We start from the raw sequence: 25,850 nt of genomic DNA on the forward strand, positions 1-25,850 counted from the left end.
AACATGCTTCAACACCTCGCCAGAGGTAGGAAGTGCTGTATAAATGCAAATACCGTACTGCGAGGCTTTTTTAAGACTCCTGTTAAAAACTTACATTGGTGCCCACATTTTATTTTTCCTCAAAATGCCTGGGAAAGGCAGAATCAGAAAGTAAGCTTTTACCTCCCCTTTCCTTACCCCGATTAGGTCTGGCTTCACAGTTTAGATGTTACCAAGATGTATTTTTACCACTTTCATGAAATGCCTAGAGCAGCTTTGGCTCCACTAAGAGGGGGGGGGACTCTACTTTCCCACCCAAGGACTACTTGTAAAAAATCCCCTTTAGTAAAAGAGATGCATCGACAGAGCTCTCACGTGTCCCAGGAACCCAAGTACCTGCATGACTCGCTCAGCCAGTCCGGGTTTATGCTTTACATTTTAAGGGCTGTAGCGCCGATCCGTATTTTATAATGGAAACAATGGGACTACAAATCCCAGAATGCAATGGCTAACCCTGGTTTTTGACGAGTTACTCCTGCTTGTACCTGGTAAACACGAGAGCTCTGCAGATGCTGGTCTTTTGCCAAATCTGCCTTGCTGTATGTTAATATCAGCAAATATTTGTCAGGTACATTAGGCTTTAAACTCCTTAGGATATTTACAATTCCATTAGAAGCACGAAGTCAGTAGGGCTCACGGGTTCATTCAATTGTCTTCACCAGGTCCCCACCTTCCCCTCCTTGCAGACAGGGCCAGCTTTAGCACTGTTGGCGCCACCCAATGTCCACCGCTGCCATGGATTCCCTCACTCCATCACCAGTCTCTCAGATTCATATAGTTTTATAGCGCCACTCATACCTGTGTGAGGTGTCAGAGCACTTTACATCGTACACACATTTAACAGACAATCACACGTGTAAATCACTGTATAGGAAATGTTACATAAGACAGAGGATTACAAGATGTGACATGTCATCCATACTGGTAGGCAGTATAGTTTGAGTCATTGGTCTGGAAAAGCACAAATTCAGAATTTAAAACATAACACTAATTGTGAGAGGTTCTCTTTAATAATAATAATTTCTACCCCAATGAACCCTTTTTGCAAGATTACGTTATGGAAAGACCGGGCAAAAAAACATGTAGTTCTAATATACACCTTGCAGTTTGCATGCAGCTCTTTGATGGCTGTTAATAGCTCATTGTTCTATATTAGGATTTTCAGGTATGAACTGCAAGTAACAAAAAGATCTCTGCCAAAAGCAGTGACCCATTGAGGTATTAACATTATATGCACTTTGTGATCTGCATGGCACACGTTCTTAGCAGCAGGCATATTAACCCTCTGAGTTACCCTAGGAGGAGTCAAACTTCCACTAGACAAAACTCCTCTCTCTCCAGGAAGAACATTAATTACCAGAGTTATCTTGACATTTTAACTGATGTCTGAAAATTGCTGGAGGCAAGGAACGCGACAGCAGGTGGTTTTCAAGCCATAATATATTTGCAAACAGGGCGCCCCCACCCCAAGCAAACGTCCGGTGTGGTGGCACCGACCGCACCGCCCTAGAGCCGGCCCTGCGTGCAGATGCCCCCTACACAGCCACCGAGATAATACGTGATGGGGTGCGTAACCATAAGGGGTTAACGAAGTAGGCACAAACATGCATGATACCGAATTATTATTGCTATACAATGTTTTGCAATTTCAGGAATCGCCTTTTCACCGCTTCGTCACAGGTAGAATCAAAAGCGCTTCGAAGCGAGAATGACAGGAACGATAAACGTCCTAACACTAATCACTATTAAGCTTACAAACTTCAAAGAGCCATGAAACACGGCCAGTTGTACTCACCAGCTCCACGGTCACCGCGGAGTATATACCCCCGGCTTTACTGAACGCCCACGAGAAGTTCAGAAGTCCTGCCCCCAGGGCAGTTTTCACCATTATAAAAACAGCTCCAAATGTGGAGAGGTTTGGGCTGCCTGTGTCCAGCGAAGGTTTAGAAAGCAGTCCGATGCTCTCTCGGGCCAGCTCCTCCATTTCCGTGAAGCCTGCTTTCGTCTCACACCGAAGGGGCAACTTCGGGTCTGAAATTGAAAACCGCACCTGAAACCAGGCCAGTGAGGGTCAGAGTCGATCCATGGGGCAGTTGTCTTGTGGCTGCAGATTCAATAAGTGCTAAAGAGTCAGACCCTTGTTGTGTGCTATTTTTTAAATTAAGTACAAGTATGTCCTACGTCGGCAGCATCATGCCTTCAGAGCACCAGCCACTTTACCAAAGAGTGCAGAGCCTGTGGGCTTGAGCACAGCTCAGTGTAAAAGAAAAGACAACTTCCCACCAATCAGAGAGGAGGCTGTGTGATCCAATTAGCTGCCTCTGCTTGCCCCAATCACCAGGGGATGTCAGTTTTAATTAACTCCTTCCAGAGGTAAGTCAAACACTGGAGCACAGTGACTAACAGAGCCCTGCGACATTTTGCAGTGGCATTCGTGTGCACGAGAGGTCACTGGGGTATGCGTGACCTCTGACCTATCCAGCACTGCCCTCGATTAGTACCTCCCACATGATTCAATGACAGCTCAGGAGTAAGTTTGTTGAGGGCTACATTTCACCTTTGCATTTTGGTACTTGAAGTCCAGTTTATGAAGCTGGACCTTAAGATATCCAAACCCTAGATTACATTAGAAGAGAAAGGGCAGGTGAAGCCACTCATCAGCCATCGGGCACCTTGAACCTCAGGAAGAAGCCATCGGGCACCTTGAACCTCAGGAAGAGTGATCGACACGCTGATTCATCTAGAAGGCGGGGGGGGGGGGGACATTGAGGGGAACACTCTAAACATTTGGAATTTCATGTCGGAACGTTCTATTGCCCCAAGAAAGAGAGGGGGGGGGCATAGGCTATGAGCCAAACCACTGTGGAGGATACCACATATCCCCTTTTCTTAACTGAATAAGATGCAATTGTGAAAGGGAGAGGGAAGTAGGATGAAGGGAGGGGATGGCCCACACGGATAACAAGAAGGAACAAGAGAGGGACTAGTCTTGAAGTTGAGCACTGATGGCAGCAGAATACTATACAAACAGGCGGGTAAACTTTTGTATAAGATACAACTTGAAGGACAGAACGTACAAATCATAATACCTTTTATAATCCCAGACACTGTCTTGTAAACATATGTATATGGAACGCTTTATAGGATCTAACACACACACAATGAAAGTTCCCTTTAAATCCTGGACATAGTCTTTCAAGTATCTTGGTGGTCTGATGGGACGTGTCCATACTCTATAAAGGAAAGTCCCTTTGGGATGTTTGTTGTGAGCAGTATTCGATAATCCATTCCCTCGGCCAGTAGGATTGTCGTTGCTGGAGTATTCTCCTGCTGGCTGATGGTTGGCATCCTTTCTGAAGATAGTGTACCTGAGTTTCGCCACCCGCCTTAATTTCCATATTTTACCTTTGTTAGTATTTATGTCATTGCAAAACGGCGTCACTAATTTAATCGCTTTTGAACACTTGGTGTCTTTGACACCCCAACTTGGAGACTTAATGTTTACCTAATCATTAACAACATTGGAAATTTTGGTGCGTTTGTCTTGGTCATACCTTTCTTTTCTGACCTCCTGGTGTATCATTTCTTGCCTTCATGGCTGTATGGGGTTCACGTCTATCCATCCTTTACCCCATTCCATCCGTAAAGGAACTAGTGAATAATTGGGGTTTCTTCCCCTCAACTCAAATGGGGTTTTCAGTGTGCTTTGGTGTGGAGTCAGACAAATTTCTCTTGAAAATGTCCATCTTCCAATTAAGGTTGTTAGCTTTTGCTAATTGTATTCCTTTCTTCAATGTTCTGTTGAAGCGTTCCATGGCACCGCTGGCTTCTGGGTGGTATAGTGCAAATGGGTGATGCCACTTTGCTGACGATGTTTGCATTTCTTTAGAGCAAAATTGTACTCCGTTATCTGAGAAGATAGTCGATGGTAGCCCTTCACTAGCAAATACGTCTGTTAAAAGCATAACAACACTCTTTGAACTAGTGTCTGAAGTAATTCAGATGTCTGGCAACCTAGAGAATAGCTAACAGTACTATGATGTAGGGTGTCACATTTTCCCCAGCTACGGGACCATTTATGTCCCAGGCTAATTCGTCCCATGGGTTGTTTGCAAGTTTGCGTATGCGCATGGCAATTTTCCTTGTGATTAAGAGGTTGTTGCTCTATTGCATGGTAGACAGCCCCTTATGGAGCTTTCAATTTGGATGTCCAAGCCAGCGACCAAAAAACCATTCAGAGTCTCTCTTTGGTCTTGGAAACACCAAAGTGGTCTACATGTGCTTTATTTACCAGTTTCTCTCACATACTCCCAGGGGGAATTAGTTTGGTGCCCCTAAACAGAATGAATCCAGTTCTGCAAGTTCATCTTTGATGCAGCGATATGCTTCTAATTCCTCCTTGACAGTGCTCTTGTTTGGGCAACTACCGTTTACTCTCCTCTTTGAGGCTTGTTTTCCATTTACTCTCAGTTATCACATAGTCAGAAATGGCGCACTCATAAGGCTCCCTCTTCCTCGTCATTCTGTGTTTCATCATCTTTACTACTGTTTATGTTGGGAGGTAGTCTGGAGAGACAATCCGCCACTTAATCTTTACTCCAGGGATGTATTTAATTGCGGATGTGTATTGCTGTTGGTTGACAATCCATTTCCTGATGTGGCTCGATACTGAGTCGAAACCTTTAATCTAAAAAAAAAAAAAAATCTGTGGTTTGTGGTAAGTCCTGATCTTGAAATCACTACCCTAAACAACATTTTGGAACTTTTGTACGGCCCAGAATACTGCTAGGGCTTTTTCTATTACGGAGTGGTTAGCTTCTCCCCTCTCCCTTCACCTGTAATGACCTCGATGGAAAGGAGACAGTTGCCTCATTCGTTCCTTCTGCTTGGGAGGGTACTGCTCCCAATCCTTTCATGCTGGTTTCTGTGGTTATCATCACTGCTCTGCCTGGTACGAAGGATGTGAGTTGTGTGGCATTTTCCAGACACAGTGCGACATCTTGAAACTCCTTTTCGCACATGTTGTCTCAGATGAACTCCACTTTTGATTTGATTAGCGACCTCTTGTGGAATGTTCTCTTTGCAAAATTTCTTATGATTTGGTTTTAAAACTCCACCATGCCAAGGAATGATCGGACTTTATCTTTGTTGGTTTGAGATGCTAAATTCATGATGGAGTTCACCAGATCATTTTTGGGTTCAATCTCTTTGCTGGAGATCTTGCGAACCAGGTAGGTTATTTGTTCACATGCAAATTTGCATTTGTCAGCCTTCACTGTGAGGCCAAAGCTTTCAAACTTTTAGTACTTTCATCGTATTCTGCATTTGTTATCCCATAAACCAAACCATCATCCTGGTAATGGGACACTCCCAGAAGCTCTGCACGCTACTAAAATGGGATCTAACCATTCCATGGCTTTGACTCTCTCTATAATATTCAGATCACATAATTTCTCCAATTCCATTCTCACAGCTTCTTTTCACTGGTAGTCTGCGGGCCTTGGATACCACAGAGGTTGCATTAGGTTTTAACTTTATTTTGTGGAAGTAGATTTCGAGGCATCCTAGTTTCCCGCTAAATTCTGGAAACTGGTGCATAAAACAGTTCTCCGGGATTGCCTGAACTTAGATTGTGGTGAGGTATTAGGGAACAGACCTTCTCCCAAGGTTTTCTGTACTGGGCAACTTAAGATGCGGTCACCTCTCTCAGAGAAGTAAAGATTAGTTAGGGTTTTCTTCCCACCATACTGGACCTTCTCCACAAAGTAGCCTTTCACGATGATTGGTTGGACCCCATATCCACCGGGTTGTAAGTCCATGTACTTTAATTGGACCACATCCTGTTCATGAACTGGGCTTTAAAAACCTGGTCGGTTATAACGGTTAGTTGGGAGCACGAATCATACATTACATATACCTTTACATCATCTATTTGTAGAATGTCCTTGAGATTACCTTCACCTGTATCATTAATTTGCAAGTCAATTCTGTCACATATTTCAGATACTTTGGAGCTTTTATATTTCTCACTTTTCTTGTATCTACAGCACGCAACACAATGCCCTTTCTTGCCACATCCCTTACACACTACCTTCCATGCTGGGTGTTAGATCTGGGGGCCTCTAGTTGGCAGGGTAGGTACCACTGTCCAAGTAGGGACCCTTGCTTCTAGTCAGGGAAATGGGGATACACTGTTAAGATAACCCCTGCTCACCCTCTAGGTAGCTTGGCCTGAGCAGTCTAGGCTATCAAAGGCAATGTGTAAAGTATTTGTACCAACACTCACAGTAACACAGTGAAAACACCACAGATTTACTCCACACCAGTTTTAGAAAAATAAGGTATCTTTACTAAAAACTTCACAAGACCAAATACTACAGAAAAAACAACATACAATTAAAAAGGTTACTTTAAAGATAGAGTTTGCAGAAAGCACTCCAGGATGTAAAAATCAGTGTCCTGCACAATGCGACTCTCAATGCACAAAATGCGACACTCTCATGCCCAACAGTACCTGTAGTTGCGATAAGGTTCCCAAAAGCTATAACAAGGAAGATGGCAAAGGCGATGCGATACTCCTGAGATCTTGTGGAGGCTTTGCAGCAGCCCTGCTTCACGCAGCAGAGGTGGATGCGCCTCCTCCGATCTGTAGGGGGAGGATGCGATGACTTTGGCTTTCGTTGCGTAGGTTTCTTAGGGGGAAACTTCACGCACAGGTACGATGCGACCATCGTCGATGCGGCACGATGCGCAGCGCTGACTTCTGGTGCCGCAACACTCGATGCGTCACGGGACGAGACTCTGCGTCAACACACGCAGCGACTGGATACTTTCACGGACCGGCAGTGGTGCGGCCCGCAAACTGGTTCTGCGACGACCCTCGCAGCGTCGGGAATCTTCACGCACCGGGACGATGCTCGACGCACTCGGCGATGCATGGACTCCGGGTGCTGCGATGACGCCGCAATGAAATTCTCCTCGCACTCTCGTTCTTGCGACTCGCAATCGGATGATGCGTTGGGTACCAGTTACTCTTTTTCACGCTTCTGCTTCCCAGCTCCCAAACACAGCAAAACGACCTCCTGAGGCCCTAAGACTAGGCAAGCACTACAAGGCAGGTCAGAACTCCCTCATCAGAGTTCGAGGGGAGCTGGTGGGGGGGGGGGGAAGTCCTTTTGTTCCTGGGACTTCTTAACAGGGAGCCAGCTCTTCTCAGGCCCTTGGAGATCAGAATCAAAAGAAGGGGACACAGCAAAGTCCTTCCCCTCGCCTTGGCAGCAAAGCAAAACAGCAAGCAGGCAGTCTTCTCCTCTTCAGTTCTTTTCAGCTTTCTCTTTGGCAGAGGTTCCTTCTTAGTTCCAAAGTGATCTAAAGTTTAGGTGTCTGGGGTCCTCTTCTTATACCCCTCCAAGTCTTTGTCTCTCTTGGTTTCAGTGGGGGGATTCCCCTGCTCAAACCGGGTCCTGGGTGTGCTCTGCCCTGGAGCACCTGGTTCCTTTCAGAGTGAGGGTCAGGGTCGTTAAACGCTCAGCAGGAGGTGGAGGCTTCTTTGTGCTGGCAGAGTCCTCAGCCTGGCCAGCAGGGGGTGGATCCAGCATTGTGCTGGCAAAGGCAGCCCTACTCAAACCCAGGGGCTACTCCTCCCACCTATTTAGAGCAGATCTCCCTATTCACCCTGCTGCGGACTAATCCAGACTCCTGGAGCCACATAGCCCATCACATGACACCAGTCAGCCAATCTGCACACAGGCAGGTTAAGCAGGAGAATAGCTACTTTCCAAAAAGTGCTATTCTCACACAGTGAATTTAAAAAGCATCTTGCTAAAAAGATGTATAATTAAATTCTGAACACAAAGATACCAAACTTGGATTTTCTATCTTGCCTTTAGGGGAAGATAGGCATGTAAACAGCCTCCCCCATTCTGCCCTATGGGCAAGATAGCCTCTCAGCAGTGAAAAACGAAAATGGCTGTAATTCACTACCAGGGCATGTTACACACCTCAGTACATGCCCTACCTTTCAGATACACTGAACCCAGCCCAGGGGGGTACCTAGGGCCACCATAGGGATGCCTGCCATGTACAGAAAGGGAAGGATAGGGCCTGGTCAGTGGTTGCACTGGCCAGGTCAACATGGCAGTCCTGGACTGCACATAGGCACTGCAAGCAGGCCTAAGACATCATTTTAGGGCTACTCCTGTGGGGGGGCACAATCCGTGCTGCAGCCCACTAGTAGCATTTGAATCACCAGCCCTGGCACACTCAGTGCACTTTACTGGGGGCTAACAGGTGAAACAAATATACCAATCATGGATAACCAATCAATATAACAATTTACCAAGGGAGAACTTGCACTTTGACACTGATCAGCAGTGGCAAAGTGCCCAAAGCATCTAAACCAACAAAAAACAAACGAAATCCAGCATAGCATCTAAAATACAGGAGGTAGAGGCAAAAAGTCAGGGGTAACCACGCCAAAGATGCCAGGATTTAACCCAGATCTCTTGACTGGGGGAGAATGTCTGCATTGTCAGCATTCCGTCCATCATTTGTTTGTTGTAACGCTTTTCGCCCTAAGTGGGATGGGTATTCCCAGACGTGGGACCCGTGCTCACTACGCCACTGGAGTCAAGCTATCCTGGCTGATGACGGCTGATAACCAGAAACCGGTCCTAGGATGCTTGATTCCGGTCCAGGGAAGACATGGCTTGGCAGTTCGGGCTGGACTGTTCCCATGAGGCACAGGGTCAAGACTGATTTGCATATGGCCATGTCTAAACTGGGGTGGTGTAGTGGGCAAAAGAACGATGGATTTAACCCAGATCTCTTGACTGGGGGAGAATGTCTGCATTGTCAGCATTCCGTCCATCATTTGTTTGTTGTAACGCTTTTCGCCCTAAGTGGGATGGGTATTCCCAGACGTGGGACCCGTGCTCACTACGCCACTGGAGTCAAGCTATCCTGGCTGATGACGGCTGATAACCAGAAACCGGTCCTAGGATGCTTGATTCCGGTCCAGGGAAGACATGGCTTGGCAGTTCGGGCTGGACTGTTCCCATGAGGCACAGGGTCAAGACTGATTTGCATATGGCCATGTCTAAACTGGGGTGGTGTAGTGGGCAAAAGAACGATGGATTTAACCCAGATCTCTTGACTGGGGGAGAATGTCTGCATTGTCAGCATTCCGTCCATCATTTGTTTGTTGTAGGTCTAACACTGGGCATTCCCTCCAGTCAGCTATATGGCCTCCTATGCCACACTCTTTGAAGCTCTGATCATTGGTTTTAAATATCTCCTTTTTCTTCACTTTCACAACATTTATTTCCCTCTCATTTCATGTGAATTGCTTTTATTCTCAACTTTCAGTTCTTTCACTCAGGACAACAGGTGTTCCACTTGCTTTAAAACTATTAACACTTCGATAAGGGGGAAGGGGACCATCCTTGAGCCACAATTCTTCACGTATTGAATCTTTGTCACAACTTAATAAAAATCATCAAGGATATGTCAGGAGTCGAAAGATGAACAGCTGTCTATAGTTCCTTACTCCCCTGTCAACCACCTGATTGACGTGCTGTCCCTCCGTATACAGGCGGTGCAGGAGCCCTTTAAGGATCTTCACAGCATCTACCAGGAGGAGCCCCAAGGGGCGTGTCCAACGACACAGGCTTCTACAGCCCTATCAGAGGAAGTTTGCAAATGGCGTGGAGGGCAGAACGCTGTGACAACTCAGGAAGTGGAGAATAAGGGAGGAGAAGCAGAGCGAGAGAGGCAGAAGCTGCTGGCCGATACAAGCCCCGAGAAGGAGAGGCAAGCCGGAGACACCGTCCCAGACGCGAACAACACGCCAGGAGGCCAACGAGAACGCACATCGCCCCGCCACTTTCCTGGAGGAGGGTGGCTAGACAAGGTACGGGCAAGACTGCGTTTTTTTACAGGGCACAGGGAGGGGCCGGGTACAACAGAGGGAGGTCACGTTCGTCCCGAAAAAGCCGTTTCACAAGGTGTTGGAATCGGGTGCTGCTTCCCTCACAATCCCCACCCTGTGCCAGGAAGGTTCTATTTTCCTTCCTCTGACCCTTGTTTTCGTTTTCTTTTCTTTCTGTGCCTTCCGCCGGGACAACGCTGGAAGCCGGTGCACCTGCCCTGCCTCAGCGGGATCCTTGCTGACTGTGGGGGGGTTCCCCCCCCCCCCCAAACCAAGAAAACAAGGAGGAAACCAATGACTGTCATGCCATCGTGTACCCGAATAAAAGGAACAGTACATAACATGCAGAAATAACTGGTCTCCATAGCCTTATTACCGCAACGGTATAGCTGTGCAAGAAGGTTCCGTGACGAGATAGTTCATCTAGTGAAGCACCAAACTTATATGTTGCTGCTACTTTTCTTAGCCCAGACACAAATTCTTCTACGCTCTCACCCTCCCTCTGGCTCTTCTTACCAAAGTGATATCTGTCGAGGATGCTGCTTATTCTATGAAAAAAAGTCTATCAAATTTCTTTACATATTTCATAAGCATTAGAATCTTCTACCTCGTCTGCAGATAGGTTTGTTCAAGAACCTCCTGCACCTAGGCAATGTGGTACTGATGTCAGTGTTGAGTTCACCAGCTCACGTTCAGCATACACAGTCAGTCAGGGCTGAATGGAATCCTCAGCACATCGCATTTGGCTTGCAGAGTCAGTCAGGGCTGACCGGAATCCTCAGTGTGCACAAATGTTCTAAATGATCCATGCTGCTTTGGGGCCAGTAATGAGGAGAGCGCTGACTGAGGGGAGGGGTCAGGGAGCGGCTTGGGTGAGGCAACACTCTCGGATACAAGCGTGCGTTGAAGTAGCTGTCTGTCAAAGATAACATATCAGCCAGCAGGCAGCCCACACAGCAATCCCAAGCACAGATAAAAGGAGCACAGATGATGATTATAATCACTGTCAAAAATTGCTGGGGCTCTTCTGAGTGAGACTAAGCTGAAAGTTAGAGTGCTGGCAGCGATTGGGTCCAGACACGCTTTATATAAAACATGAATCAAAGTTTGCCACCTGAAAACAGCGTACTGCTCAGTCTTCTTTCGCCTAGTGCTTGAAGGCACCACAAGGACAGTTTAGATTAATGCACACTTGTTAAGATATGTACAGCCTCATCAGGAAGGTTGCCACAAATTCTCACGCTTTCTACCCGATCACCGTCCAGGTTCAGTCAAACTCGTGCTAGTACTGGTGTGTTGGGGTATTCTTCAGAACAATCCCATTCTCTGTCGGCAGTGTAGAAACTGTAGTGCTATAGGCACTGGTGCACAAATGTGCATTATACTGTACATTGGGAAATGAAGTTTTGACCATGGACTTTAACTTGCTCTAACTTCATCTTGAATTCCGACTGTCTGGCCTGGATTCTGCACACAAGCAGGCCCCAGGTTACACAGGTTATTTGTGTTCAAGATTGTTTTCTTTTTGCGATGTTTTCTATTTTCTCAAACTTTCCCAAGATAAGGGGCTGGAACATGTAGTGTGGGATGCGCAAGGAGAATCGTTGAGGAATCCTTTGCCTTGGAATGCTTGCAGGAGCCTGGCCAGCTTCCTTAAAGTAGAGGGTCTCTTCTTGAAACTTCTTGTACATTGAGATTATAAAAACTAGGGCTTCTTAGCTCTTAGACAGGATCTCTCCTGAAAGGTGGACGAATCTGCTCAGTGCTGCATTTCCCGGCTTGAGGTGTCTCTTGACCCTAGGTCTGTTATCAGGGACCCCCAGTCTTAGGAGGGTCAAGATGAAGATATTGCAGCCTGTGAGGTATTTTCTATGATCATTGGTATTGAGATACATGTATAGCTATATAGTTATCTTTGTGTTTTTGGTCTGTGTGCACATTCATTTATTATTTGCATGTGTTTCACTATTATCTGCTTGTGTTTTATTCCCTTGCATTGGACATGTGAATGTTCCATTATTAATATTTGCTTGCATTTCATTTGTGAATGTTCCATTATTATTCTTTGCTTAGGTTTTGCGCCCTTGCATTTCACTTGTGAATGTTTAATTGTCTGACTTTTAAGTGTTTATTATTTGCAGTGTTTTACCATAATATCTGCTTGGGTTTTATCCCATGCATTTGATTATTTTGCAAGTATTTCATTATTAACTGCTTGCACGTGTATATTTACATTTTGCACGTTTTACCAGATTCATTTGACATCTGGGAAAGCCTTTCTGTTACAGAGCGTTGCATTAATAAAACCCAGCTCTTCATTTTGAGATCATCTTTCAATGTGGATCAGTGCGGAGCGCCCTTTCCAGGTGTTCTCTTGTTTTACCGAGTGTTTCTGCTTCGGAATGCTGAATTTCTTTTATTTGAGAGTGTAAAGCAAGACAAGAAACATAGAATGAATGACCAGGAGGACGAAATGCTTGGAGAGGTTTATTGGTAACACCCCAGCCACAGCTCTTCACTGAGGGGGGGGGGGGGGGGACACACTCTCACAACAGTTGGACTGTCATGTTGGAACGTTCTATTGTCCCAAGGAGCGGGGATAAACAGGCAAAGGGAGGAACCGCTATGGAGGATACCATACTACCGCGTTCCACTACTGCAAAAGAAATGACTATATCTTACTAAACGGGTGTGGCACAAGACAAGATCATGGAATTGCTTGCGCTAGCAAGTACATTAGGTTTGTTCAGTGGGTTATCGTCCTGTAACTTTAATTGAGTAAAATTGTACATTTTCATTACAATTCAACCCACTTGAAACATGCATTTACCTGGAGAAGTTAAATCCAAATTCCAAAACCCATTGCTTTAGCCGTGCCTCCCAAAGGACGCCCTTCACCTCAGGCCTGGCAGGAGAGAGTGGGTGAAAGCAGCATTTCTCGCAAAGCTGAAAAATGGATGCACTGGACACAACATGCTTATTTCCCACTGGCTTGAAAGAGGTTTATAGACTTCAGTCAAAGTCCTGTGGACTTCACTCAATGCTCACGGGTACGGCAGGCATTGGGGGAAGAACTGCGAAGACTCAGGCGTGAAAGCCACAAGCATCCCAAGTAAGAATAACACAAAACTCAGTAAGAATCAGCTGTCACAAGGAGGCCGAATCTCAAGATCACTGTGCTGAAAATGTTCAGTAAGGGGATTAAAAAGTCCTCCAATCCAAGTCCACATGCTGGAGGACATGATATACAGCAAATGCTCCAAAATACATTTGCGTTTTTTACACTGCAGAAGCATAGCAGACAAATGTTTGTCATGTCACCAACAACCTCTTGGACCATGTAGAGTTTGGTAAGCCAGACAAGACTTCAACTACATATCTGTATCAGTTTTGCACTAGGGCGTTTGGACTAGCCCCAAAATGGAGGCAGGCTCAAGGAAAATACCAACTCTCTAGTGCAGTCTTTGAATTATGTTTATTTGATTTCAAGAACACAATTTGTTCAAATTTAACAACACCTAAGAAGCATTTTATGTTTAATATCACACGGTATCTGTGCTGTCAGTACACTGCTAGAAGAGAGCCAGCTCACTAGCCCTGGAGGCCAGTGTCGGAGTGGCCTATGAGGCAGTCTACCACAGACAGCTGGGTCAGCTGTTTCTTGTTTGGTCCTGTAGGACTGGGGGGGGAAAAAGTGTTTAAAAAAAAAAGAGAAATGGGCACCAACCATTCCAAGCTGTCTTTTTGGCAACGCCTGAGTGACTGATAGGCAGCCCTTCACTTTGAGGCTGTGACATACAGGGAACTGACAAATGTCTGCACTAACCCACTAAAGAGTCACACTATGATTAAAACATGTGAAAAGCAACTCCCACACAGATCTCTGCTGCAAAAGTATTAGCCTGCTTGAATTAAAATGACCTGCTGTGTAGACACAACCCTCCATCTGCCATAGCCACATCTACCTACTGAATGTCTTTCAGCGATTCGAAACAGCAACTAGCAGACTAGACTGAAAATTGGCCCTCAAAGGGGGCTCTCCACTGAATCACACCAGTGCTGTAAAATACTAAGGTCAGCAACAAGTATTGGCAAAGCCAATAGGTCACACAGATGCAAGATCTATCGGTTTTGCAATGTTTTGGGGGTTTCTTTTAGCCATGTTGTGAAGCAGCACAGCTGCTGTGCAGCATGGCTGAAAGTGAAATAATTGGGGCTATGACCCGACCAGTACTGGTTTTGCAATGGAGTTTTTTTTCTTTTTTTACTTTCAACCACTCTGCACAGCAGCTGCGCTGCTCTACAACATGTCTAAAAAACACATTGATAAAGCCAAATACCTCTTGCAATTTGGCTTTTGTGGTGGGAGGGGTGCAGGTGGAACGGGGCAAGCAGAGACGGGTGGGACAGGAGTGATGATGAATGTCATGAGGCAAGCAAAGGTGGGGGAGGAACAAGAACGGTGTAGGCAATAACAGACCAGCAAAACAGGGGCAAACAACGACGTTGGAGGCCATACCAATCAACCACCACCAAGTCAGGCGCCAGGCAACACCAGTCCCACGAAGCACGCACCCTGTCCTTGGGCAGATTACAAGAACTATAAACGCCCTCCCTGGTACCCAATGACAACACCCACAGAAGGATGCAGACATCAGGGACAATAAAACCACCATCCGCCTCTGCTCATGGAACATTAATGGACTGGCAAGCAAAATATCTGATCCGGAGTTTCTGCAGTACCTTAAATTGTTTGATATAACAATGCTGCAGGAAACATGGCAGGTAGAATGGCTACGCTTGCGAGGTTTTGCTACACCAGCAGTGAAGGGTGGAAGACTCGGTCACCCATCAGAAGGACTGTACAACCTCAGCGGAGTCAGTCGGTCCTGCCTCAAAGGCCATCAGAGTGGTCAGGATCATCCTCCCTCTAATGGGAGTACAAGATGAGGCAGTAATAGTCCATGCTTACATCCATCCAAAACACAAAGCAAAAGACTCGGAACACCTGAGATACATAAGCAAGTCAGAAACATCAGATTTTATTCTCTCAGGGGGATCTGAATCATCATCTTCTAGGCACGTCGCTGGGGAAGGAAGTGACCAATCAATCACTACACTGGAACCTACGGACTCAAAGTAGGACCTCCCATGGGAAGACGAACAGCAAACGCAGATGCCTACTAGATGATCTAGAACACCTCAACTTCAGGGCACTAAGTGGAAGATTCCCTGAAGACTCTCCACCAGTGGCCACCTACTATTCGACCTCTGCCTGTTCAACACTAGACTACACTTCTGTCAGCCTCTCGCTGTTCCACTGCATCCTTGAATTTTGAATGGGAGCCTAGGGAGATAGAGACCATCGACCACAAGTAATACTCCTCTCAGCAACTCTGCTCCATCGTATTCACCCGGAGGTGGCCCCAACTCCATCTACACGATTAACTTCAAAAGAATCAAATTTGTGGCAGCAGATATAGAGCCTCTGTCAGCAATGGACTCCCTTCAAACTCAACCAGAAGCACCAAAGAGCCACATAGCCAGATGGAAAAGCTTCACTGCTAAACTAGCAGATCTTCATGCTTCGTCACCAAAAATAAATTTCCGTCAAGATCTCAGTGTGGGAAGCCAGATTACAAAAGCCCAAAGGGAACAAATAAAGCAATTCAAAAGAGCCATACACGGCACCTTAAGATTTCTGCAACACCACTCGGGGAGAATAACTTGGTATACTCCTTTAACAACAAAGAACCTCACTCAAAGACCTACAAAAAGGGGGAGAAAGCCATTAAAATGCCAGACACAGCTGACGTACTTGAGCATGAATCCAGGGCCTCAAGTATACACTAAATAAAGCAACAAATTGCAAAAGGGAGGAAGGAAGGGGCATACCATTGGCACTGTTCAAACAAAGGGTGGATCATTGGGCAATTGCTATATATCCCCTTTTCTCTGAAGTTAGATCCCTCAGCAGATTCCAGCTTCAAGGAAGGGTTCAACAATCACACCGATCTACAAAAGTGGAGACAACTCACTACCCTGAAACTACCGCTTGGTGGCGCTGATTGACAATGAGGCAAAATATTTTGTGGCTACTCTGCTAGCGGAAATCACATCTTGGGCAGAAGAAAATGCAATCATACCAATAAATCAGATGGGATTCTGTAAAACGTCAGGCACAACAACAAACATCCTGGCAATTTCACTACTTATAGATGTGGCAAAGGCCTCCAACCTTCAATTATACCTCTGCTTTATTGACTTTAGTGCTGCCTTCAACAACGTAGACATGGCGGAAGCTGGTACAATGGGAAATTCCTCAAGCTCTATCAAATATGTTGATACTTCTCCACACAGACACATGGGTAAAGGTGAAAGTAGGAGCAGGCACACACCTCTCCAGACAAGTACCAACTACCGAAGGCCTGAAGAAGGGGTGCCTGCTCGCTTCCACCTTATTCAATCTATTCCGGTCCGACTCGCCGCAGGAACTTAATGCCAGCAAATCTTTTGCCCCAAGGCTGGGAGGAAGAACTTTAACAAGCCTCCTGTACACTGATGATGTACTCTTGGTCAGCCAGACCCAGGTGGGACTGCAACATCTCCTCCACAAAATGCAGAACTACACCATGGAGAATAACCTGAAGGTCGACTATAGGAAAACGCGATCAATGACCATTAACATAAAGAGGAAAAGGCCCAGATCCTGGCACCTGGGAAATACACGAATACAGTCAGCAGATGACTACAAGTACCTAGGCATCATCATAGACAAAGAAGGCTTCTTTCCTCAACAGAAAGAAGGAATCAAAAAGGAAAGGGATCGCACTTCCAATAACATTAAAAACCTCAAATCAAAACTGACTGGGCCCACGTTAAGCCCCCTCCTAAAGGTTGCACAAGTTAAAATCCTTTCAACACTAACCTATGGCAGTGAATCAACGCGAGGCAGAGATGCCAATGCATTGGACAGCATCTTAGTTAAGGCATACAAAATCATGTTCAGCCTCCAAAATGATACCTCACAAGCCCAGATAAGGCTGAAGTTCAGCCTATTAAAACAATCTTTGGCCAGGCAACCAGTATACAGTATCTGCTGGTATAAGACCAGGAATGCTACCCCAAACACCTTAAGTCAACTACTATGGCAAGAACTCCATTAGAGAGACAACTCTCCCGCAAGAATCTACTTCCAGGAATACCTGGCCGCCACTGGCCTTTCACATCTCTGGAACACACACATCCACCACTCAGCCTTTGAGAAACTGGCATGGAAATCAATAAAACAGCTCTCACTTATGGAGTCTAAAGCTACCTTTTCAGCTAGAGGATCAGACCTGGATGACCTTAAATAACTATGTCACTTGCACCGGAAAAATATTTTAACCAGGGCTATCCTAAAACCATTAAAATAAAATTCTTGAGGTACTGCCTAAGCATACTCCTAAGTGCCTTTAACCTTTCACCTTGGATGAGAGACCTGACGCAAACCTCTTGCCGCGTGTGCAACAACAGAACAGAAGACATTTTGCACCTACTCTGCACCTGTGAGGAGGTGCTGAAGGAAAGGAGTCAGCTGTTAAAGGCTCCCTTTAACCAAATGGGAATACGCTCGCGGTGGCAAGCAGTGTTGGCCTGCTTTGGACCGGGGGACCCGCAGTTGAACTGCAGACTGGTAAGATTCCTAAAGCAGGCAGATGATAACATGCCACCAGCCTCCAACCATAACAGATGCCCGGTCGCAAGCCAAGCGTGCACTAGGACCAGTATAGCGGGGACACGGACAAAAAACCGTATCAGTCAAAGTACTGGCCCAAGAGCATTACCAGCTGCACAGCACTTATAATTTAGAAATTATACAGACCCTCCAGGATTTCGCGATTTCGCGGCTTGCCGCGAAATCGGCACTTTTGTAAAAATGCCGCGATTTTTACAAAAGTGCCCGCGAAATCGGCACTTTTGTAAAAATGCCGCAATTTTTACAAAAGTGCCTGCGAAATCGGCAATGTACAACCCCTGAACCTAATCGTGATAACCAGCTGGTCTCCACTTAACATATTGTGTTTGGAAAGATCAAATTGCTCTTTCTTCCATGAGAAATCGACTGTTCCCGGATGTATCACTACTGGTTGATGGGTCACATGATGGAAGGAGGGTCTTGAGCCTTCACCTTTCAGTGCTTCCCATTGTTTAAAGCGTTGACTACCTTGAAGAGGCTTCAGAATATTTATAGACTGCCTGGGGTACGGGATGTTCTCCAATTTATGCACCAGTTACGGCACTTACACCACCTGACACCCCTGAGAGTCACATCGTCCTGCGCCTCAGCACTTGACAAATGGTACTTTTTGCTTTGCAAATCCGGTTACAACTAGGGTCCTCGTTCCATGAACCATGCTGTTAAAGGGAGGACATTATTACCATGGAAATAGCTTTTACTTGGAGTTGTAGGAGATACATAGACTGACCTTCAAAAAAGGAAATATAAAATTACATTTTCCTGCTACCCACAACGTTGTTTGCATTAAACTCTTCTGTATGGATTCAAATGAGTTATAATGAAAAAGCTTTTATTTCTGGACAGAATACAGGGTGAGATTTTGAAACTGCTTGAATAAGTCCCTAGGATCAGTCGGAAACAGCTTACCAGTGCCGGTGCATTGACTGTAATTAGTTGTCAAGTAGTTAAAGGAGGCAGGCTTAAATAAAATTAGAAGTGACCATTTTGTCTCAGAATGCATATTTTTAGATAAATTCTTGGCTTTACTTTAAGTTGTATGAATTGTAGTTTTAATGATTTTATGGGCTCATCCAACATTAGTAAGGTTCACGATGTAATTAGATGAGAAGTTGATGAACTGCTTTCACTGGAAGATAAATCACACAGGGCATGCGGCGAGGCCTGGGGGGAATAATTCTTTTTTTAAACACTTATATGTAGCCTTGAAGCCAAACAAAGTGTCTACATTGTAAATAAACCAAATATACATAGCTTCAGCTTGTTAAATACTTAAAAAAACGAAGATATCTGTATTTGTTGTAGGAAAAACTGCAAACTAAAATGCCGCAAAATTGCCGCTAAATTTCCATATTTGTGCCGCTAAATTTCCATATTTGTGCCGCTAAATTTGCTAATCCATGCCGCTATATCCTGGGGGGTCTGATTATAAAGATGAACCAATTGTCATCTTATATATGTATATTCAAAGTTTTGTGTACCCTCACGGTTTTAAAGAAGTAATTTTATACACTGGTTTTTATGAACTATGCAATAGACAGGTACCAAGACAGAGAAAGATAAAATGAGTCCAGCAGTTGAAGGGAGCAGGTAAGTAACCACCAGCGGTCTGAATTAGCTGCGTCAGAGACTGATAAGAACACTGGATTAGGAGGACGCTAGTGTGGGTGTGTTCATTGGTTGAAGACAGAAAGATAGGAGAGGATTAGGGGCAACAAAAGCCCGGAGGGTCTCATATTCCTTAGTTGCTTCTACACTGCATCCAGGAGAGAAGGCGAACAGGCTGGGGCCAAGTCACCCTGCTAGAAGCACAGGCACGGGGTGAAGTCAGCAAGCACTTTCTCTTCAGCGGTTAGAAAAAGCGCAAATGAAGCACTTTTTTGTGCACTTCTGAAGTGTGGTCTAAACAGATTTGAACAGAAACAAATCAAGACGCTTTACTTGGTGGTGACGAGCAAATAAGTATTTGCTGAAATTCGATTTCCATACATTACGTTTGTGCGCTTTATTTGTCAGTAAAACTGCATGTCAGTGTGAATTTTGTTGCCATTTCAATGGAAAAAGTGGTCTCTGTAAAGGACGGTGCGATAACGCACCATGTTTTAGTAATATATTTGCAACAGTGCACTCCAAGACGCACCACCTGCTACATACCTCACTCATTCACCTTCCCTGCTGAACTGGCGTGGTTCATTTTCCATACTTGTTCTTTGCAGGACACCTGGAGATTTCAGATTCCCTAGGACTTCCGCGACGTGACACCCCAACCCCGAAATCTGCTCCAACGCCACTGGCTTCCATCCCTTCACAGCAGAAGCAGCGACCGTGAACATTATGACATCACAGGCCCAGCAATGGCTCCCACGAGATCTAGGTTAGACTGAGCCAGCAGAGGGGAGATTCACCACAACACGAGGGAGAAAATAGACTTTATTCTAGGTAGTATGTCAGGGAGCACAGGACAGTCTTTAAGAGCACGACTGAATAAGTTTTAATTACTTAATAAGTGACCTCCGCAAGAAATTGTAATGTGTCGATGCCTTGCAGTCTCCCTTTTCAGCTTGGTAACACATGGTATCGTCCACAGAATGTTGCTGTAATAATGACACGCAAGAGTCTCCATTGTGATGTGTCGTGTGTATAAAAGGCTGGTAACCAGGGAGCTGCAGCATTGGACACCAGGACACTAGGTAGGACAAGTGGCTGCAGCAAGAGCTGGCGATAGAGAGGCCAGAAGCCATTTGGGCTGACCAGACCCCGGAAAAGAAGAACTCTGCATCAGGGAGTGGGGGTAAGGGGGAGAAAGGTGAGTGACTAAACAAAATAAGAAAAAGATACCTGAAAATCAAACTGAAAACTGATCTGAAAAAGAACCTGACAACTGACGTGAAAATCCACAACTGCCCTTTATGTTTAAATATATACTCTGGTGGAAGTGCAGCCCTCATAATGCTTGATCTGTCGGCGGCATTTGATACCGTTCCCCATGCACTGCTCTTGACTCGGCTGGCGGACATAGGTGTCTCGGGGCTGGCCTGGAAGTGGCTGAAATCCTATCTTGAGGGGCGTTCACAACAGGTCTGGATCCTGCCTCTCTCATCTCCACCCCAATATGTGACCACTGCAGTGCCGCAGGGGTCTTCTCGGAGCCCCCTGCTCTTTAATATCTACGTCACTCCTCTGGTCCAATTAGCAGAAGAGCGGGGTGCCAAGATCGTGGCTTATGCTTACTTGGGGTAAATCGGAGTTTTTTTACTTTAAAAGGCAAAAGAGTGTTTGACAGCTGTGTTCCAATGGCTCTGTGCTGCCCAACTCAAATATAATGAGGATAAGTCTGAAATCCTTCTTTATGGAAAGTTTCCTTCCCGGTTCAGGGAATCTCTCTGGCCATCTGACTATCCTATGCCATCTTCTTCTGGACTTCCAGTAAAAAAATCTGGGCATTTGGTTCGACGAACAGTTGTCCTTCTCGACCCAGATAAAGACATTGGCCGGGAGTTGCTTTGGGATATTAAAGCCCCTCAAGAAATTCCTTCCACTGTTACCAAGTATAGCGAAGGAAACAGTGACTCAGGCTCTGATCCTTCCTCGAGTAGACTATGCCAATGGGCTGTATTTGGGCCTTCCTGATTACACTCTTAAAAAACTGCAGGTGGGTCAGAATGCAGCAGCTAGGCTGGTGATCAATATTCCCATTAGAAAGAGCGTCAAGCAACATTTGCGCCTGCTGCACTGGCTACCTGTTGTGAAACGCGTTAGGTTCAAGGCCCTGGTCATAGCACATCGTGCTTTGTATGCTGGAGGACCTGCATATCTTAGGAAGAGTTTTGCTTTCTATACGCCTGCCAGACATTTGAGATCGTCATCTCAGTTGCTTGCACAGGTTCCCCGCGTGCGTCTTCAAAGAATGGGTGGCAGATCTCTTGCCGTTAGGGCAGCTACGGCCTGGAATTCCTTGCCCTTTTCTCTGCGCAGTATCCAGGAGCTGACGCAATTTAAGAAACAGCTCAAAACTTTTCTGTTTTAATCTCTTTTTTTTTTTTTACTAGCACCTCATAGGCTCATGCCGGGACACTCCCAGGAGTAGCTGCACGCGTTATAAAAACTCTGTAACATAACCTACCACTCCTACCATAGGCGCTGGAGAAAGGGTTATGGAGGGGGCTACAGGAACCCCAGAAATAACTTTGCTGGAGTTCAGAAAGGCAATGAGCAATACAAGCACATTGCCCTCTTTTGACAACGTTTTAATGTGATTTTGTACAACTGATATCCATGTGTACATTTTCTTCAATTTTAAACCTGAATAGAAAATACAGAACAACCCCTTCTGTAGAAGTCTCATTCTATTCTCTGTACCTGGTCACATTAGCCTGGCTACGGACACACCAAACTCAACTCAGTAAACTTTATTTAATTGACTGCCCAAATGAGGTGCTGTTATTTAAGAATACATAAACCAATGCACGGTCACATCCCAGACTCCAAACCACACACACATCAGCCGATAACTTGCAGTCTACACACATCAACCTTCCTCGATCAACCAGATGAACTACAAACACCTGAAAAAAACACTACCTGCGCAAAAGTACAACTTGCTCGAACTCCCTTCTGCTGAACCTAAGAATGGAGGAAAAATTTATGAGGGTTCAAAAGAGAATGTAGGCATCTTTTCTGCCTCACTTAAGGGATTCCTATGAAATAACCACCCTATGTCCTCAAACATCTAAAATATAAGTCTAACCCTTCATTTAACCATCACTACCTAAAGCTGGTGTTCCCTCCATCTAGTTATATCCCAAGGGCAGAAATGAATACATCATTTTCTTTCATCTCTAAACATTTTTCGAACTTGCATCAATTTCTTCTTCAGAAAAGCCTGGACTAGGATAGTTATCGGTTATGAAAGAAACACGGGGTCGCTTTGATGGTAAGAGTTTATTCAGCAGCACAGGTAGCAGCTGAGCATCAGCCCAGCCGACCTTACACCAACTGTCACTAACCTCCCAACATATTCCTACCACCCAAGAATCCAGGAGACAAAGGAAGAGATGTGTCATGCACGAAACATGCATGGCACGAGCTATACACAACACATCCCCTTCTGTTCACTGGAGAACATTCTAAGTGCAAAACCAAACCGGTTAAAAACTGCAAAATAGGTAAAGCAGGAATAGAGAAGAATAATGGAGAGGCAGGAAAGCTTAAAGGAAGGATGAAAAGTGAATGCAAGAACAGAAACAGCAGGATACACACATTATCCATAACAAGATTATTGTATGGTAACAATGTTGTAGCACACGACTGTTAAAGCGCGCATGCCTCGTATTATTTTTCTTTGTATTAATGCATCCTATAAACGCTGTTCCGCAGGTCTCGTTGCTGAATCGGTCGTTTGTAACACCATTCAGCAATGAAGCTGCAGGCACGAAGGTCGTTGAAGGATGGGCTCATGTATAGGCTTCTTTTCAATGAATAATAAGACTACTCTTGACAATGCACCTGTTCTCCTGGATTCCTTCCTTCCATACAACATCGTTTTGGCGATGAGATTTGTGAATTGGACCAGTTTAGCCAATTTCTCGAAACTGAATCAAGCCACCATTGCTGCAGAAGCCCACCTCCCTCGACGTGCTGCCGCCGCAAACGCTTCGTATACGTGGCCACCCAGCTTCCTGTTTGGGCAGAGCACATGCTTCTCTGCCACCGATTGGCCCTACTCTGCTGACTATTTCATCGGGGTTGTTCCTGTACAGAGGTATTTCTTCGATCGCCATTCTCATTGGAGGCAAAGCAGACCAGCTGTTCCTTCCGTTTGCCTCATTGGTCAACTGCTGGCTTCTTAGACTACTCCTTCTCTCCTGCTCATCTCCCAGTCTGTGCATGGAACGGCTTTTTAGACGCTTCTGTCTCTGTCAGCGCACAGTACTGGGGTATTAACGTGCTTGCCACATTTTAAGGTCATTACCTTGTGGTACACACGCGGCGAGCGGTTTCTCTCGCTTCTCACCTACTGAACCTATGGATGCCACATTGGGTGAAGTAGAACAGATAACTAACATGTTTGTGTGAGCCCAGTACTTTGCACCTGCCTTTCATTTGTAAAGTGCCGTTACTCCTCTTACTTACCTCAACTATTAATTATTCTACTCTTGGACTACCTTATCCGTTCATACCATGTCTGGAGGATGTAATTCATACCAGCAGCCTCCTACATTTCTAGATAGTCCTGGGAATCCTAAACTAGAGTGGAAACATTGGTTCAAAGTATTTAAGAACTATCTAGTGGCTATAGACGGTGTAGAGTATAGTCCAGCAAGGAAACAAGCAATTCTGTATGGAAGTTAGGGCACTGAAGGGCAAAAAGTTTTTGACCATCTACCTGTGATCCCTGCTCCTGGGGGAGAAGCTGCTGGTGATGCCTGGAATGTTTTTGTAGAAGCTGAGAAAAGACATTTACTGCCGAACCCAATGTTGTGTTAGAGCGTTTTAAATTCTACTGCAGGAAACAATCGCCTGAAGAGAGCATTAAACAATGTGTAGCCAGTTTGCATATTTTTGGCCAGTACTTTTAGTTTTGAGCACATTAGTAATACTTAAGGGATCAGATTGTACTCAGTTGTCATTCAAAGAAAGTACAGCAACATCTTTTGTGCTGTACGAATCCTACCCTAGAACAAACCGTAAAAATTGCTCAAGGCATTGAACGTTCTGTTTCCTCGGTTAAGCCTTAACACAAGCATCCACCGCATCCACCATGATTAGCAATGCAAACAGTACAGAGGTGAATGCAGTAAAGAATATTAGGAGTAATAAGACCAACAAAACCAATGCCCGTTACAGGTGTGGCTCTTTTAACTACTTGGGTAACAATTCAATTTGTCCTGCCAAGGGGAAGAGGTGCGATGAATGAAGGAAATTAGGTCATTTCATGAAGGTATGCAGGAGTTCTACTTCCAATGCAGTTAGAATGAATGGTGTGCCATATGTCTGTCAGCAAGTTACCTATGAGAGCGATGAAAGTGCACGTGACTGCTAGAGCGTGCATGCCTCGTGTTATTTTTCTTTCTATCCCTGCATCCTATAAACGCTGTTCCGCAGGTCTTGTTGCCAAATCAGTCGATTGTAACGCCATTCAGCAATGGAGCTGTGAGCATGGAGGTCGTTGAAGGATTGGCTTGAAGTATATGCTTCATTTCGATAAATAACAGACTTCTCTTGACAATGCACCTGTTCTCCTGGATTCCTCCCTTAGATAAAAAGTTTTTAATAACAATAAAGTATATCTATAACAAGATAATAACAATTTAGTACCCATGCGGTTCACATTTAACATCAGCAAAATAAAACAGTAATACAACAGCATGAAAAATACCCAACACACAAAGTCCTTCCATATCCCGGAGGTTTGCGAGCTCTTACTCCTCTCTGCCGAACAGAACTAATTTTGTTCTTCGGTAATGGGGTTTCCCCAAGGGTACCACAATATTTTCACAGTATCCAATCCCAACTCGTGGAGCACAAGACCCAAACTGACCATCTTTTATTAGCATATAACCGCTGCACTTGTCCACCCAGTTAGAAATGTGGGTCTCTAGTTGGCAATGGTTTGCACCTTGTCCAAGTAGGGACCCTTCCTTCTAGTCAGGATAAGGGAGTTACACTCCTAAAATAAACCCCTGCTCACCCCCTTGGTAGCTTGGAACGAGCAGCCAGGCTTATCTTGGAGGCAGTGTATAAAGCATTTGCACATAACCAACAGTAATACAGTGTAAGCACTACAAATGTACACCACACCAGTTTAGAAAAATATCCAATATTTTTATATACTTAAGACAAGATCAAAAACAATAAAAATCCACAATACAGTACTTAGAAATCTTCAGTTATCAAAATAACCTTGAAAACAGTTCCTTGAAAATGAAAGCTCCCTCTGGGGCTATCACGGTGTGGTGAAAAAACAAATCCAAACAGTTCTGGCTGACCGCGGCGTCGCGGGCCAACTACAGTGTCGGGAAGACCCGCAAAACAGTACCTTTATAAATGCAGGGCGTCAGTGACCTCTCGTTGAGCTTCCAAAAGCACGGTGTCCGCAGGCATCGGGCACTTAAAGTCACACCCGTTGCAGATCGAACTCCT

The 25,850-nt window shown here is 45.2% G+C and overlaps 1 protein-coding gene across 2 annotated transcripts in view; it reads right to left on the reverse strand.

Annotated features, from left to right (window-relative positions):
• Nucleotides 1–25,850, reverse strand: part of SLC38A8 (solute carrier family 38 member 8) — a 288,727-nt gene that overhangs the window by 255,159 nt on the left and 7,718 nt on the right. Inside the window, exon 1 of one of the 2 annotated variants that reach the window (XM_085639942.1) lies at nucleotides 1,835–2,147. The exons of the other annotated variant lie outside the window; for it this stretch is intronic. Within the exon in view, the coding sequence (XP_085496068.1) occupies nucleotides 1,835–2,023 (189 nt within the window). The 5' untranslated portion in view covers nucleotides 2,024–2,147. Of the gene's footprint in view, nucleotides 1–1,834; nucleotides 2,148–25,850 lie in introns of those variants that run through there. 2 annotated transcript variants of the gene reach the window in all.

The sequence above is a fragment of the Triturus cristatus genome, chromosome 12 (genome assembly GCF_964204655.1).
Source record: "Triturus cristatus chromosome 12, aTriCri1.1, whole genome shotgun sequence".
Classification (NCBI taxonomy): Eukaryota; Metazoa; Chordata; class Amphibia; order Caudata; family Salamandridae; genus Triturus; species Triturus cristatus.